This window comes from Miscanthus floridulus, chromosome 16 (assembly GCF_019320115.1).
Source record: "Miscanthus floridulus cultivar M001 chromosome 16, ASM1932011v1, whole genome shotgun sequence".
Classification (NCBI taxonomy): Eukaryota; Viridiplantae; Streptophyta; class Magnoliopsida; order Poales; family Poaceae; genus Miscanthus; species Miscanthus floridulus.
In genome coordinates this window covers 102,317,847-102,330,713 of record NC_089595.1, presented here as the reverse complement: position 1 = coordinate 102,330,713, position 12,867 = coordinate 102,317,847, and the positions used below count along the sequence as shown (strand labels likewise).

General features: G+C 41.7%; 1 protein-coding gene and 1 long non-coding RNA gene across 2 annotated transcripts; one reads left to right on the top strand and one right to left on the bottom strand.

Annotated features, from left to right (window-relative positions):
* Window positions 1–1,777: 1,777 nt before the first annotated feature.
* On the bottom strand, window positions 1,778–2,412 carry LOC136511882 (uncharacterized). The gene is made up of 3 exons (XR_010772890.1): window positions 2,133–2,412; window positions 1,968–2,048; window positions 1,778–1,884 (listed from the first exon to the last, which is right to left on the bottom strand). It is a non-coding gene; the product is annotated as an uncharacterized lncRNA (long non-coding RNA).
* An 8,639-nt stretch (window positions 2,413–11,051) lies between these two features.
* LOC136511878 (19 kDa globulin-like) lies at window positions 11,052–12,446 on the top strand. Its single transcript, XM_066505902.1, has one exon. It carries the CDS (start codon window positions 11,674–11,676, stop codon window positions 12,250–12,252), a length of 579 nt encoding a protein of 192 aa, XP_066361999.1. The 5' UTR covers window positions 11,052–11,673; the 3' UTR covers window positions 12,253–12,446.
* Window positions 12,447–12,867: the final 421 nt, after the last annotated feature.

Genomic DNA, 12,867 nt, shown 5'->3' with positions numbered 1-12,867 from the left:
ATATATATATATATAATTCAAATTCAAATCTAACCGCCACAAATATACATATATACATCCACAAACACAAGACCATTATTTAGAACATCATCACAAGTCATAATTCACAAAAGTATCAACTACAGCGCTAGTCGTATGTCACAGTTTCACAAGTGTGACGTGCATATACAAATTACACGCATCAATTGGTTGATCAATGCAATCATACAATGGCAGTGTTGAGGAACTCTTTCCAACAAAATAGATGAAAACTTTCGACATATTAAACGAAAGATCCAATAAACACTTCAGACACCGATTAGCACAATGGTTTACCACATAAATTTTTAGATCCAGACTCCTGTGAGGAAACAAGTTCAGAACTTCAAAATACTAAAGTACAATCAAGTACATAAGCCAACATAGCAGATAACTTGTCTCGGGTACAAATCACAAGCCAAAGAGTCCACCGGGCATGTTAAGTAGATCCATTAGAAGCATTGCCATAGGGTTCTCTATCTTCTCCTCGAACCAACACTTGAGCTCACAGCAAGTCACAAGCACAGGCAAACGATACAGATAGAGTCAAGGGATAAAAGGCTTTACCTGCCGGATACACAATGCCACGGGTTCCTTTTACCTGCCGCGTCTAGGGGAAGGTGAACTGCTGCTTTGGCTATCACTAGAGATGCTTCTTCCTCTAGGAGGCCTGCAAGCAAGAGATATTTTCAGTTATCGAATACTCTTGACATATGCAAAAACACCAGAAAAAACTATCATTACAAAACAAATACATATGTTACCTTCTAGGGCTATGGCTCCTTGATACCCTTCTTGGACCCTATACAAGAAACACATTTAAGCACTTAGTCAATATTACCATGCATGAATGACCAGTAACAGAGGGGGGGAAATAGCATTACTTTGTGTTTGATACTACAAATACCATATCAGTTGTAGCACTCAACTTTCTTGGCGGTGGAGTAGGTGATCGAGAATATAATGAGTCTGACCTACCACGCCTCAACGGAGGCCCTCATCCCCTGCGTTATACAAGAGAATCAGAATTGTCAGGGTGTAAAAGAGGAACAGCATCAGCTGGTAGATTTCGGCAGATCCACTTCCTTCTTGGAGAAATTGATCTAGAGCGAGAGCGAAGGGGTCGGCGAGGAGGAGAGCGACGTGGAGGTGGTGGCCTTCTTGGTGGGCTCCTCAACCGCCTTGGAGGTGGCGAGCTAGAGGGGGGAAAAGAAGGAATGAGCACAGCAGTTAAGCAAGCAGAATAAGGCAGAGGACTAAAAAAGTCAACAAAACTTTAATACGAACCCAAGACATGAAAAATAAAAGGGGCAAAACAAGTATCCAAATACTAGAAGTGTAATGAGTACAAATCTTAGAAACCAATCATAGGATCATGCGTAGAACAACAATTAATTATAAACTTGGGATACATATATCTAATCCACTTGTATTATCTAAAAAAGGTACATCTAATCCACATCTATGAAATATAAAATAGAGAATACTTTATACATTTAGCAGGGATAGGCACGTGTAGTCCACAGCTATGGAATATAAAATCATCATGAGCTGAACAATTAAATCATCATGAGCTAAACAATTAAATCATCATGAGCTGAACATGCACCTTCAGGGGGGGAGTTCTTTGATACGAGCAGAAGTAACAAGCGAAGAAAAAGGAATAGTGATTATATAGTTTCAAAGCTTCAGAAGCTTACATTCCCTAGGACGCTGCTGGGCATCCTTTTCAGCACTGCTAACACCTTTTTCAATCTAGGGAGCGTCTCTTTTTGGAGGAGGGGGCGGAGCTTTCATAGGTGATGCAACCCTTTGGCGTGGTTGAAGAGTGAATCTCAACTTAACAACATTTCCATCAATTTGACCCTAGACAGATTTTTAGAAGAACTTGTTGGTCATTTACTTTTCAACAAAAAAAAGACAGAATAAGCATAGGGTAGAATGCATACACCATCCATGTAAAGAAGAGCCTTCTCAGCATCATCTCTCTTCTTGAATTCAATATATCCATAGCCACGAGGAAGGTTAACCTAAAAAATAAATAGTAGGTGTTAAGGAGAGCACAAGGCACATATCCCAGAATAAGAGAATAAGAGAGCAACACATTCACTTACCATTCGGTCCATTGATAGCTCCACATTCACAACTTCACCAAAGTTTCCTGAAAATACAGATAATTACTCGAATATAGTGTTTGGATTCATTTGGCAACATGACGACTTTTCAAAAGCACTTGTTTATTTTTAATTTGTATGTAAGAGTTTGTTAAATGCACATTATGTCTGGAACAACAGTAAAATCCTACTAGAATCAGCAAGCCAGTTGGCCGATTACTATAGAAAGAGGATCATCCCCACTGCATGAGGCTACCAGTGGGAAGATCAGTGTGTTTAACCAACCTAACATGTGTACATCATGCAACACATGATTGTTGGAGTTAGATACAAAAATATATAATGGCTACAACCATAATGTAGACTGTAGAAATTTGAATACTAAAAATGCATATTATCAACATTTTCCCTAAACACTAAGAGGCTACCTGGTTTGCTGTCTACCCTTGAGTGAAATTACAATCAAACAGAAACTACAAGTTCCAACAAAAAGCAAATGGAAACAGCCACAGTGATATCACAAGACATCTAATGAATCTACTAGAGCCAACAGAACACCAGGCCCAAGTGTACAAGTAAATGGGCACATAATTGTTACAAAGGCACATAAAGTAGCTGGACCAATTGTTTCACCTAATCAAGATGATTACAATCATTTTAAAGAGATTTTATTATTCTGTACAAATCAAGAGATGGACAAAAGAAGGGGAAGAGAGCGCTACCACTGCAATATTTGCAGCATAAAAAAGTTTTGGTTAGTTCATTTACAAAGTACAATCAAACAGATCAGGCCAATTCTATATAGTATAAGGGTTCGACCATCTATGACAAACAACTCTCATTTTTTTCCCAGAAAAGAATGTCCATCTATAGAGTGAATGAACCTGACTAGTCATCGGCAAGCATTGTATTATTTAGAAGAAAACCAAAAGGAAACGAGAACATCCCCATATACACCAAGGCCGTTCTCGTCCCAACCTATCAACCAACCAAGCGCTAATCCACCAAAGCTAAAAAACCATCCAAACTGCCTTATTTCTCTTAGGGTAGGAAATCTAACCCTAATACCATGACGCAGATACAAAACAATCTAGGTCGAAGATAGACATTCACATGAGCAAGAGGGATATGAACAGGCGGCTCACCATGGAGGTGATGTACTCCTCGAACGACTCCCGATACTTGTCGTAAAGCTGCTGCGAGTAGTCATGTGGCGGCTTCTACGTGCACATGTTGTATATCGTCCTATGACAAGGGAACCAAAACCCTAGATCAGAACCGGATCGAAGCGGATCGAGTTGGGAAACCCTAGCGGCCGCCGTCGTGAAGGCGACGGCAGCGAGGAGGAGGAGGAGGAGGAGGAGGGAGGGGAGAGGGAGATGTACGTGTAAAGCATCATGTAGTCCTCAGAGCTGAACTGCGGCTCTGGCTTGCCCTCGAGGATGTTCTTCAGCTTGGTGATGCCCTTCTGCATGACCGCCCATCCCTCCTCTAGATCGATTGTCCTACGCTCCTGCCCCGCCATCGCCGCAGGCGAAGGTTGCGGTGCTGACGCGCGGAGAAGCAAACCTTAGCGTCGCCGCTGGGGGTTTGGTGGTGCGCCTGGGGAGGATGGCGAGCGCGAGAGGCGGAATGGGGGGAGGAGGAGAGAGGCGAGCGCATGGGCGTAAGGAGAGGGCTGGGATGGGGGTTTTGTTGTATACCGCCGTGGCGCCACGGCTGACCGCCTTCCAGGCGGGCCCCTCCTCGTCGTGTGATTCAGACTCCGTCCCCGTCGTCCGATCGCGAGGTGGACGGCCCAGATGATGAGCCTTGCGCTAGATGTGGATCATTGTATGAAATCAAATCAAACTACTAAAATAATTTTGAGACACCAAATGATCTCAAATGAAAATTTGATAAACATCAAAGTTGTAGAGGTCATGAAGATCTACAACTTTTATTTTGGTCATCTTGTCATTTGACAAAATTTGAACCTTTTAAATTTGAAATTTTAAAAAATGACAAGTTCGAACCAAAATTTGAGACCCAAAATGATTTCAACATAAAAAGTGATGAATACCAAAGTTGTTCAACTCATTAATATCTACAACTTTTATTTTAGTCATCTTGTCATTTGACAAAATTTGAACCTTTCAAATTTGAAATTTTGAAAAAAGACAAGTTTAAACTAAAATTTGAGACCCAAATTGATTTCAACATAAAAAGTGATGAATACCAAAGTTGTTCAACTCATGAATATATGCAACTTTTATTTTGGTCATTTTTTCATTTGATAAATTCTTAGCACACATTGTTCACTAATCTTACACATATCTCATATAGTTTATAAAACCTTATGAGAGATGTGTCACATTTGTGAACAATGTCATTACCACTTTGTCATATGAAGAAATGACCAATACAAAAGTTGTAGATCTTGATGAGTTATTCAACTTTGGTATTTATCACTTTTTCAGCTGAAATCATTTGGGATACCAAAATCTTGTCTGAAGTTACATTTTTTTAAAATTCAAAATTTAAATTGCTCAAACTTTTCATATGTATATATTGAAAAAACCAATAAAATAAATTGATAGAGAATGATTTTAGAAAATTTTAGGAAAAAAATCATCAGATTTGGAGTTAGTATGAGAAAGAAAAATGAGTTACAAAGTTGAGCCATAGATTAAAAAAAATCGCACTGTTTACTATGATCATGTAAGGATCATCTAGAACAGTGTGATTTCTCTTTTTAATCTCTGGATAAACTTTGTAACTAGTTATTCTCCCTCATGATAACTCTAAATATGATGGTTTTTTTCCTAAAAAATTTTAAAATCATGCTTAACATTTAAGTTTGATCAAACTTGGATGTGACAATGTTTTACGCATTTTAAAATTTAAAATTTAAAATTTAAAATTTGACAAGTTCAAACTAAATTTTCAAACCCTAAATGATTTCAGATGTAAAAGTGATGAATACAAAAGTTGTTCAACTCGTCAAGATCTACAACTTTTATTTTGATCATCTTGTCATTTGACAAAATTTGAACCTTTCAAATTTGAAATTTTAAAAAATGACAAGTTCAAACTAAAATTTGAGACCTAAAATGATTTCAACATAAAAAGTGATGAATACCAAAGTTGTTCAACTCATTAATATCTCCAACTTTTATTTTAGTCATCTTGTCATTTGATAAAATTTGAACCTTTCAAATTTGAAATTTTGAAAAAAGACAAGTTCGAACCAAAATTTGAGACCCAAATTGATTTCAACATAAAAAGTGATGAATACCAAAGTTGTTCAACTCATGAATATCTGCAACTTTTATTTTGGTCATTTCTTCATGACAAATTCTTAGCACACATTGTTCACTAATCTTACACATGTCTTATATAGTTTATAAAACCTTACGAGAGATGTGTCATATTTGTGAACAATGTCATTACCACTTTGTCATATGAAGAAATGACCAATACAAAAGTTGTAGATCTTGATAAGTTATTCAACTTTGGTATTTATCACTTTTTCAGCTGATATCATTTGGGGTACCAAAATCTTATCTGAAGTTGCATTTTTTTGAAATTCAAATTTTAAATTGCTCAAACTTTTCATATGTATATATTGAAAAAATCAACAAAATAAATTGATAGAGAATGATTTTAGAAAATTTTAGAAAAAAAATTATCAGATTTGGAGTTAGTATGAGGAAGAAAAACTAGTTACAAAGTTGACCCATAGATTAAAAAAAGAAATCACACTATTCACTATTATCATGTAAGGATCATCTAGAACAGTGTGATTTCTCTTTTTAATCTGTGGGTAAACTTTGTAACTAGTTATTCTCCCCTATACTAACTCCAAATGTGATGGTTTTTTTTTCTAAAAATTTCTAAAATCATGCTTCAGCATTTAAGTTTGATCAAACTTGAATGTGACAATGGTTTACACATTTTAAAATTTGACAAGTTCAAACCAAATTTTCAAACCCTAAATGATTTCAGATGTAAAAGTGATGAATATAAAAGTTGTTCAACTCATCAAGATCTACAACTTTTATTTTGGTTATCTTGTCATTTGACTAAATTTGAACCTTTCTATTTTGAAATTTTAAAAAATGACAAGTTCGAACGAAAATTTGAGACCCAAAATGATTTCAACATAAAAAGTGATGAATACCAAAGTTGTTCAACTCATTAACATCTACAACTTTTATTTTAGTCATCTTATCATTTGACAAAATTTGAACGTTTCAAGTTTGAAATTTTGAAAACCGAGAAATGGGCACAGCAGGGGCGGCTGGTGATTGAGCCGCCCCTACAGATCAGCCCCAACTGTAGGGGCGGCTCAAGTTACCAGCCGTCCTTACAGTGCCATCTGTAGGGGCGGCTGGGCTGCTGGGGCCCGATGACGCCCACTGTAGGGGCGCCCCCAACCCCAGCCGCCCCTACAGTAAAAATGCACCCGTTCCTACAGAGGGAATCTGGCGTAGTGCGCGGTACTCCGGCGAGACCCTAACGTGCCGTGGCGGGGGCGAGGGCGAGGGAAGGACGAAAAATAGTACCTATGGTTCGTGCGCGAGGTGGGCCGTGAAGGGAGGGGCTAGGCCGAGCGCCGCTGTTGGCGTGCGGATCCCCTCCAGCCGCCCGGACCCTAAGAGCGCCCCTTTGTGTTTGCACATCAGAATTTTAAGGCTGGGAGGGAAGGTGAGGAGCATGAGAGGAAAGGTTGAGAAAAGAGAAAACTTGATAGGCATAGTAGACACGAGGAAATAGGAGATAGGCAAGAACGATTCAAAACCAATTATTATTATTTTTGTTTGCTCCAATAATGCTTAGTGTGAAAGATTCTTGTTTTTTAATCAATCAGACTCACTGATGCTCGCACGGTGCCGTGAGCTCAGCCCCACTCAAGTACTCAATCCTGTTTAGCACATTTTATAATAATTTCATAAGCTGTTGTGAGCTATTTTTTTACCAAATACTTATTTTCAAAACAGTTTCATGGGTGAAGATGTTTTTCTCCTCTCACAAAGATATGAGTTGGGATAAAACTGAAAAAATAGCCTATCTCAAATCTCTCCCTCATTTCTCTCTCATCCATTTATGAAGATATTGGTGAAGCTGTTTTATCAAATAATTTTTTCAAAACAGCTCAGCTTCACCTAAAAAGTTACTCATGAAGCCATTTTCTAAAAAAAACAGTTTTACTAGTGAAGCTAAGCTGTGCCAAACGGGGCCTCAATGTGACTGTTGAAGAGCATTCAATTTATTTATTTCCCCCTTTCGAAGAAAGCTTAATAAAGTCCCGTTTTCTACTATATACCGATACATATAGTCATTGTAAAAGAAAGAAAAAGGGGAAAAAAGTGAGGCTCAGTACGCTCTAACCAATACATAATCTCTCACTCGATTACAACTCAAAATTACCTATGAACCTTTGTTTCAACTCTAGAGAAATAGCTTCATGTGGGTCCTGTCTTTTTTACTATGAAGCGAGATGGTCATAAATCTACTAACCCGGTCATCCTTCTGCAAAAACATGAGATGAACTGGATATCTAAATCATCTCATCACTCGCTGTTCGTAGCGCGCCTATATAACGCTTCATGCACCATTATCTATTTTTCTGGACAAAAAAAAGCTACTACAAGAAACAACAAAAACTTTCACACAAGATATAACCATAATCAAATAAGGACCAAATACTCTGCAGTTAAGAAGGATCCTTCCTTAAGTACATCCATGCGTGATGTGCGATTGCGTTGGCATGCAACGCAAACTTTCTAGCTCGTCGTACACCCTTCGGAAAGCTTGTTAAGTAAACCCAAAAGTCGTTTTCTGTCAACAAAATAAGGGTCCTGCTATATTATATTTTATGTGCCTAAAATATGGCTTTCATTCAGGCGATAGGTACCAGCCATCAGATACCCTTGAAGACAGCACAAATCTTGAAGCGGTATGGACAACATGTCGTCTGAACAAAGAACAAATTTCATGCAACCGACGCATAGCAAAACGGCAGTGCCAGCGCTCGGACGTCCGGACGGATGCCCGCGCTGCACTCTATTTTCCCGGTGTGTGCCTGCTCTCCACACCCACCCTCGAGCTAGCACGCCCCCACCCGTCCCGCCAGACCGCGCGCGGGGACCACTCGCACCTACTCCGTTTCTCACGCGTATTGCAACATGTGTGCAACACCCGATCTACTTTTGCAACATCCAGATGAAACACTTCCAATGTACGTACGAAACAGCTGAAACTTTGCAGCATACGTTTGAAACACTTGCAAAACACTAGAAAAAAACTTAAAACACATGTATAGTCATTGCAAACATATGCAAACATTAAGATGAAACACTTGGAATATACGTACGAAAACACCTGAAACACTTGCATATATATATATATATATATATATATATATATATATATATATATATATATATATATATATATATATATATATATATAGAACTACTATCCTGTAGCTGGCTACAGAATAACTTATTCTGTAGCCACTTTGAGTTATGATAATTACTATGTTATTTTACGAGATTATAGTAACTCCTTACTAAGTGGTTTAATATAACGTTATGGTAAATATCCCCATGTGTTATAGTAACCCAACTATCGTAAATATGTATTTATATTATGGTAAATTAGTATATAAAATTATAGTAAATGGAGGTGGCTACAGAATAACTTATTTTGTAGCCGGCTACTGAATAGCCTCTCCCTATATATATATATATATATATATATATATATATATATGCAAAATTCTGATCTAGTATATCCAAATAAAACACTTTCAACATACGTGTATAGCCATTGCAACATGTGCAACATCCTGATCTACTTTTGCAACATCGATATAAAACACTTGCAACATACCTCTGAAACAACAGAAACACTTGAAACTTAATTGTAAGGAAAATGGACCCTAGACCCATTTACTTTGGATTTTGGTGTTTGATGACCAACACAACTAAATTGGACTAATGAATTTGTAAATAATTGTTTTATAGTTGAATAGGGTGTAAGACGTGACTTGGACGAAGGCGACATGATGATCCCACGATCAACACCATAAGAAAGACCCTAGAAGCACAAGAGAAGACCCAAGATACCAAGCAAAGTCCAAGCACGAAGATGGAAACCAAGTCAGACACAAGATCGCGAAGAAACAAGCTCGGCAGAGGTGACCAGACGCGGCCCTACGAGGACCGGATGCATTCGATCTGCTCGGCAACAGCAGGCGTCAGCAGCTGTGACCGGATGCTGAGCGCAGTTGTGACCGGACGCTAAGCGAAGCAGTGACCGAACACACGGACTTCACTGTTAATCATCGCGGCAACAACTCAGTGAGGATCGGACGCAACAACTGTGGACGACCGGACGCGCCAGGCAGTGGCGTCCGATCAAGTGCAGAGAGATTCTAGAGCGGCGCCAACGCGACCGGACGCGTCCGATCGAGTGAGACCAGACTCAACCCTGAGTCCGATCAACGCGCGCGCTCCAACGATCGGGACGACCGAACGCGTCCGGTCAGGACGACAGCAGCATCCGGTCAGTAGTAGAAAGCTGGGTTTCGTCCCCAATGGCTACTTTCTCTATGTGGCTTATAAATAGACCCCCCAACCAGCCATTTGAGAAGTGGAGAACTGAGGAAACATACCAAGGGTGTTGATACACCATTTTAGTGATCTCCACTTGCATAGTCCTTAGCGATTCATTAGATGTTTAGCGTAGGTGCTTTGCCAAGTGCTTAGGTTGATTAAACCACTGCTTATGCGCTTACTCTAGGTTTAGGCCTAGTGTTTAGTGAGGTTTGCATACCTCTTATCACTCGGTGTTGCACACACCATTGTTGTAGATCGGAGGGGCTTATAGTCTTGCGAGATCACACCAATCGCGTTTGTGGTGTGGCCGCCACCGTGTACCGAAGAGAACAAGGCCCGCGGCGGTTCGGCCGGAAGCTTGGTAGTGAATACGGCGGGGAACGGTCCGGGAGAGGCTTGCCGGAAGGCACACCAAAGACCCACTTGCGCGTGGAAAAGGCCCGAGGCTATCCACAGAGTTACCCGACTGGAAGCTTGGCCCTTGCGAGGGGCTCCAACGAGGATTAGGGGGAACTTTGCGCGCTTCGCGATACATCGGTAAAAATATCAGAGTCGTCGACGAGAGTTTGCATATCTCTACTTTATTCTTTAGCTTCCGTATTTACATTGCTACCTTGGTTGTGTGCTTTACTTTTCTAGCTTAGTGATAGGCTAGTTGATAGGATTGGAACCTAGGTTGCATAACTCTTTTTTGCGGTAGAGATAGCAACATACTAGTAAAACCATAGTTGCATATTTAGATAGTTTATCTTTTGCATATGTTTTGCTAAGGGTAGAAAAAAGAGGCCATAGTTTAGAGTTAGAGTTTTAAGTTGCCTAATTCAACCCCCTCTCCTAGGCGTCACGGTCCCTTTCAATAAGCTTGCAACATGCTCTTTCAGCGCAATGTCACCTTGCTGCTTGGACAAATAGAGGCTTGTCATTGCGGAGCTCAACGCCAGCGCAGAGGTCGGCTACGGCACATGGAGCTTGCCGGTGTGACAGCGGCACGGGCAACTCGCCTACGGGGCGGCATCACACGAAGCTCCTCCCCTCACCTGCTTGTTGGAGGATCTGTCGTGGAGGCTCGCCGGCTTGGTGAAGCGGCCACGACGGCGGATAGCGCGGTGCAGGGAGAAGGAAGCAGGGTGAGTAGGAGGAGTTGGGTTGACGCAAGCGCACGGCGGCGGGCATCGATGCAAGAGGCGAGACCGCACGGGAGGCCTCTGACTATGAGTGCGGGTCTGGATGCGGTAGGCTGGAACCTATAGTTGCAAAGCTGTGAGGGAGGAACGGTGTGCGATGGAGATAGGACCACATGTGACATTTGCCACAAGCATGTTGCTTCGGCTGGTTCGCTGGCCCAGCAAGCATGCGTCTGACCCAAGAATTATTACCGATAGGAAAAGTGACAAAATAAAGTGCCTTTGCTCACACTTTCCTGTCTACTTACTCTTCGCATGACATCAACCTCTCCATGTTCCAAACAATCCCCAAAAAAGCACACACACAAAAAGAATCACGCACATCCATGCATGCGTCCGTCGGCACGTAATAGATCGAAGCCATGCTTATCAGTAAACACCAGCCATGTAGTCGTAAATACGTCCATGAACCACACAAAGACAAGCGCACTAGCACACTTTGTCATCACAGATGCATCCATGCATGCGAGGAGCTTAACGTGAAGTGTTACCCTTACCCACACAAACAGTGACTTTACAAAAACTTTCCAAAAATCTGTTTTATAAAGCTCCAAATCATCGCCAAATTTCCCTCCCCGCAAGCATCGACCTTTCCAACTAACAGTGTGTGTTTTTCCACCTCAACTGCCTTTCTCCTATAAAAACCCAACCCCCCTCACTAATACCTCATCGATCATCACCTAAGAACACAATAATTAGCTAGCAGATCAAGCAACTAGCGACAAAGATTTTTCAGTGAACCGTGCTGAAATGGCTAAGATCGCTGCCGCCGCCGCCGCGGCGCTGTGCCTCGCGGCCCTGGTGGCCGTGGCCGTCGGCCAAGGCGAGGTCGAGCGGCAGAGGCTCAAGGACCTGCAGTGCTGGCAAGAGGTCCAGGAGAGCCCGCTCGACGCGTGCCGGCAGGTCCTGGACCGGCAGCTCACCGGCGGCATACGCTACGGAGTCGGCCCGTTCCGGTGGGGCACCGGGCTCCGGATGCGGTGCTGCCAGCAGCTCCAGGACGTGAGCCGCCAGTGCCGCTGCGCCGCCATCCGGAGCATGGTCAGGGGCTACGAGGAGACCATGCCGCCGCTGGAGAAAGGGTGGGGGAGGCAGCAGCAGCAGCCGCAGCCGGGCTACTACCCCTGCAGCGAGGCAGGAGAGGGATACGGTTACGGTGAGAGTGGCCAGCAGCCGATGTATCCACCGTGTCGTCCCGGCATCGGGAGAAAAATCGCCCGCGTGAGGCTTACAAAGGCCCGGCAGTACGCCGCGGGGATGCCGATGATGTGCCGGCTGTCGGAGCCCCAGGAGTGCAACGTCTTCTCCGGCGGCGACCAGTACTACTAGGGTGAGTGAGTCGGCGCGACGTGCAAGACGCATGTGCGCGTACAAATCCTGAACCTGAATAATGTAACTCTGAGGAATAAATAAGGGGATGTTGCCAGATAGTACTGGCACGGTTCGTGTAATAAAAAGGGTTCAGAAATAATTCAAATGAGTCCCATGGGAATCATACTGTTTGTTCCAGTTAAATTGATGTGTAGCCTGCACCGAGAAAATCAAAAGAAATTCTGCATAAGTTGGATGAATCAAACTGGACTACTGAGATGTATTTATACAAATTATTAAGAGTGAAAAAGTATCAATACGTCCAGGGCATGCAATTAAGCAAGCAGATATTTTTATTCGTCATGGAATTCTAATATTCATTTTGTACCTGGCATCGACTATTCCTCAATTCTTCACCAAGCTGTATTGACTCACCAAGTAAATGATTATCAAGATAAAAAAAAAAAACTGTGCCATTCTACAACATTTCTTCGATAAGTTTGATAATTTGCTAGTCTCAAAGGGATTCTGCAGCCCTACTAATACTGCATCATAAATAACTAGGAAATGAAAACAAGTTTCAAAATCTGCACATCTAATTTTATCAGTAAGACCTTAGTCCTTAGACCCTGT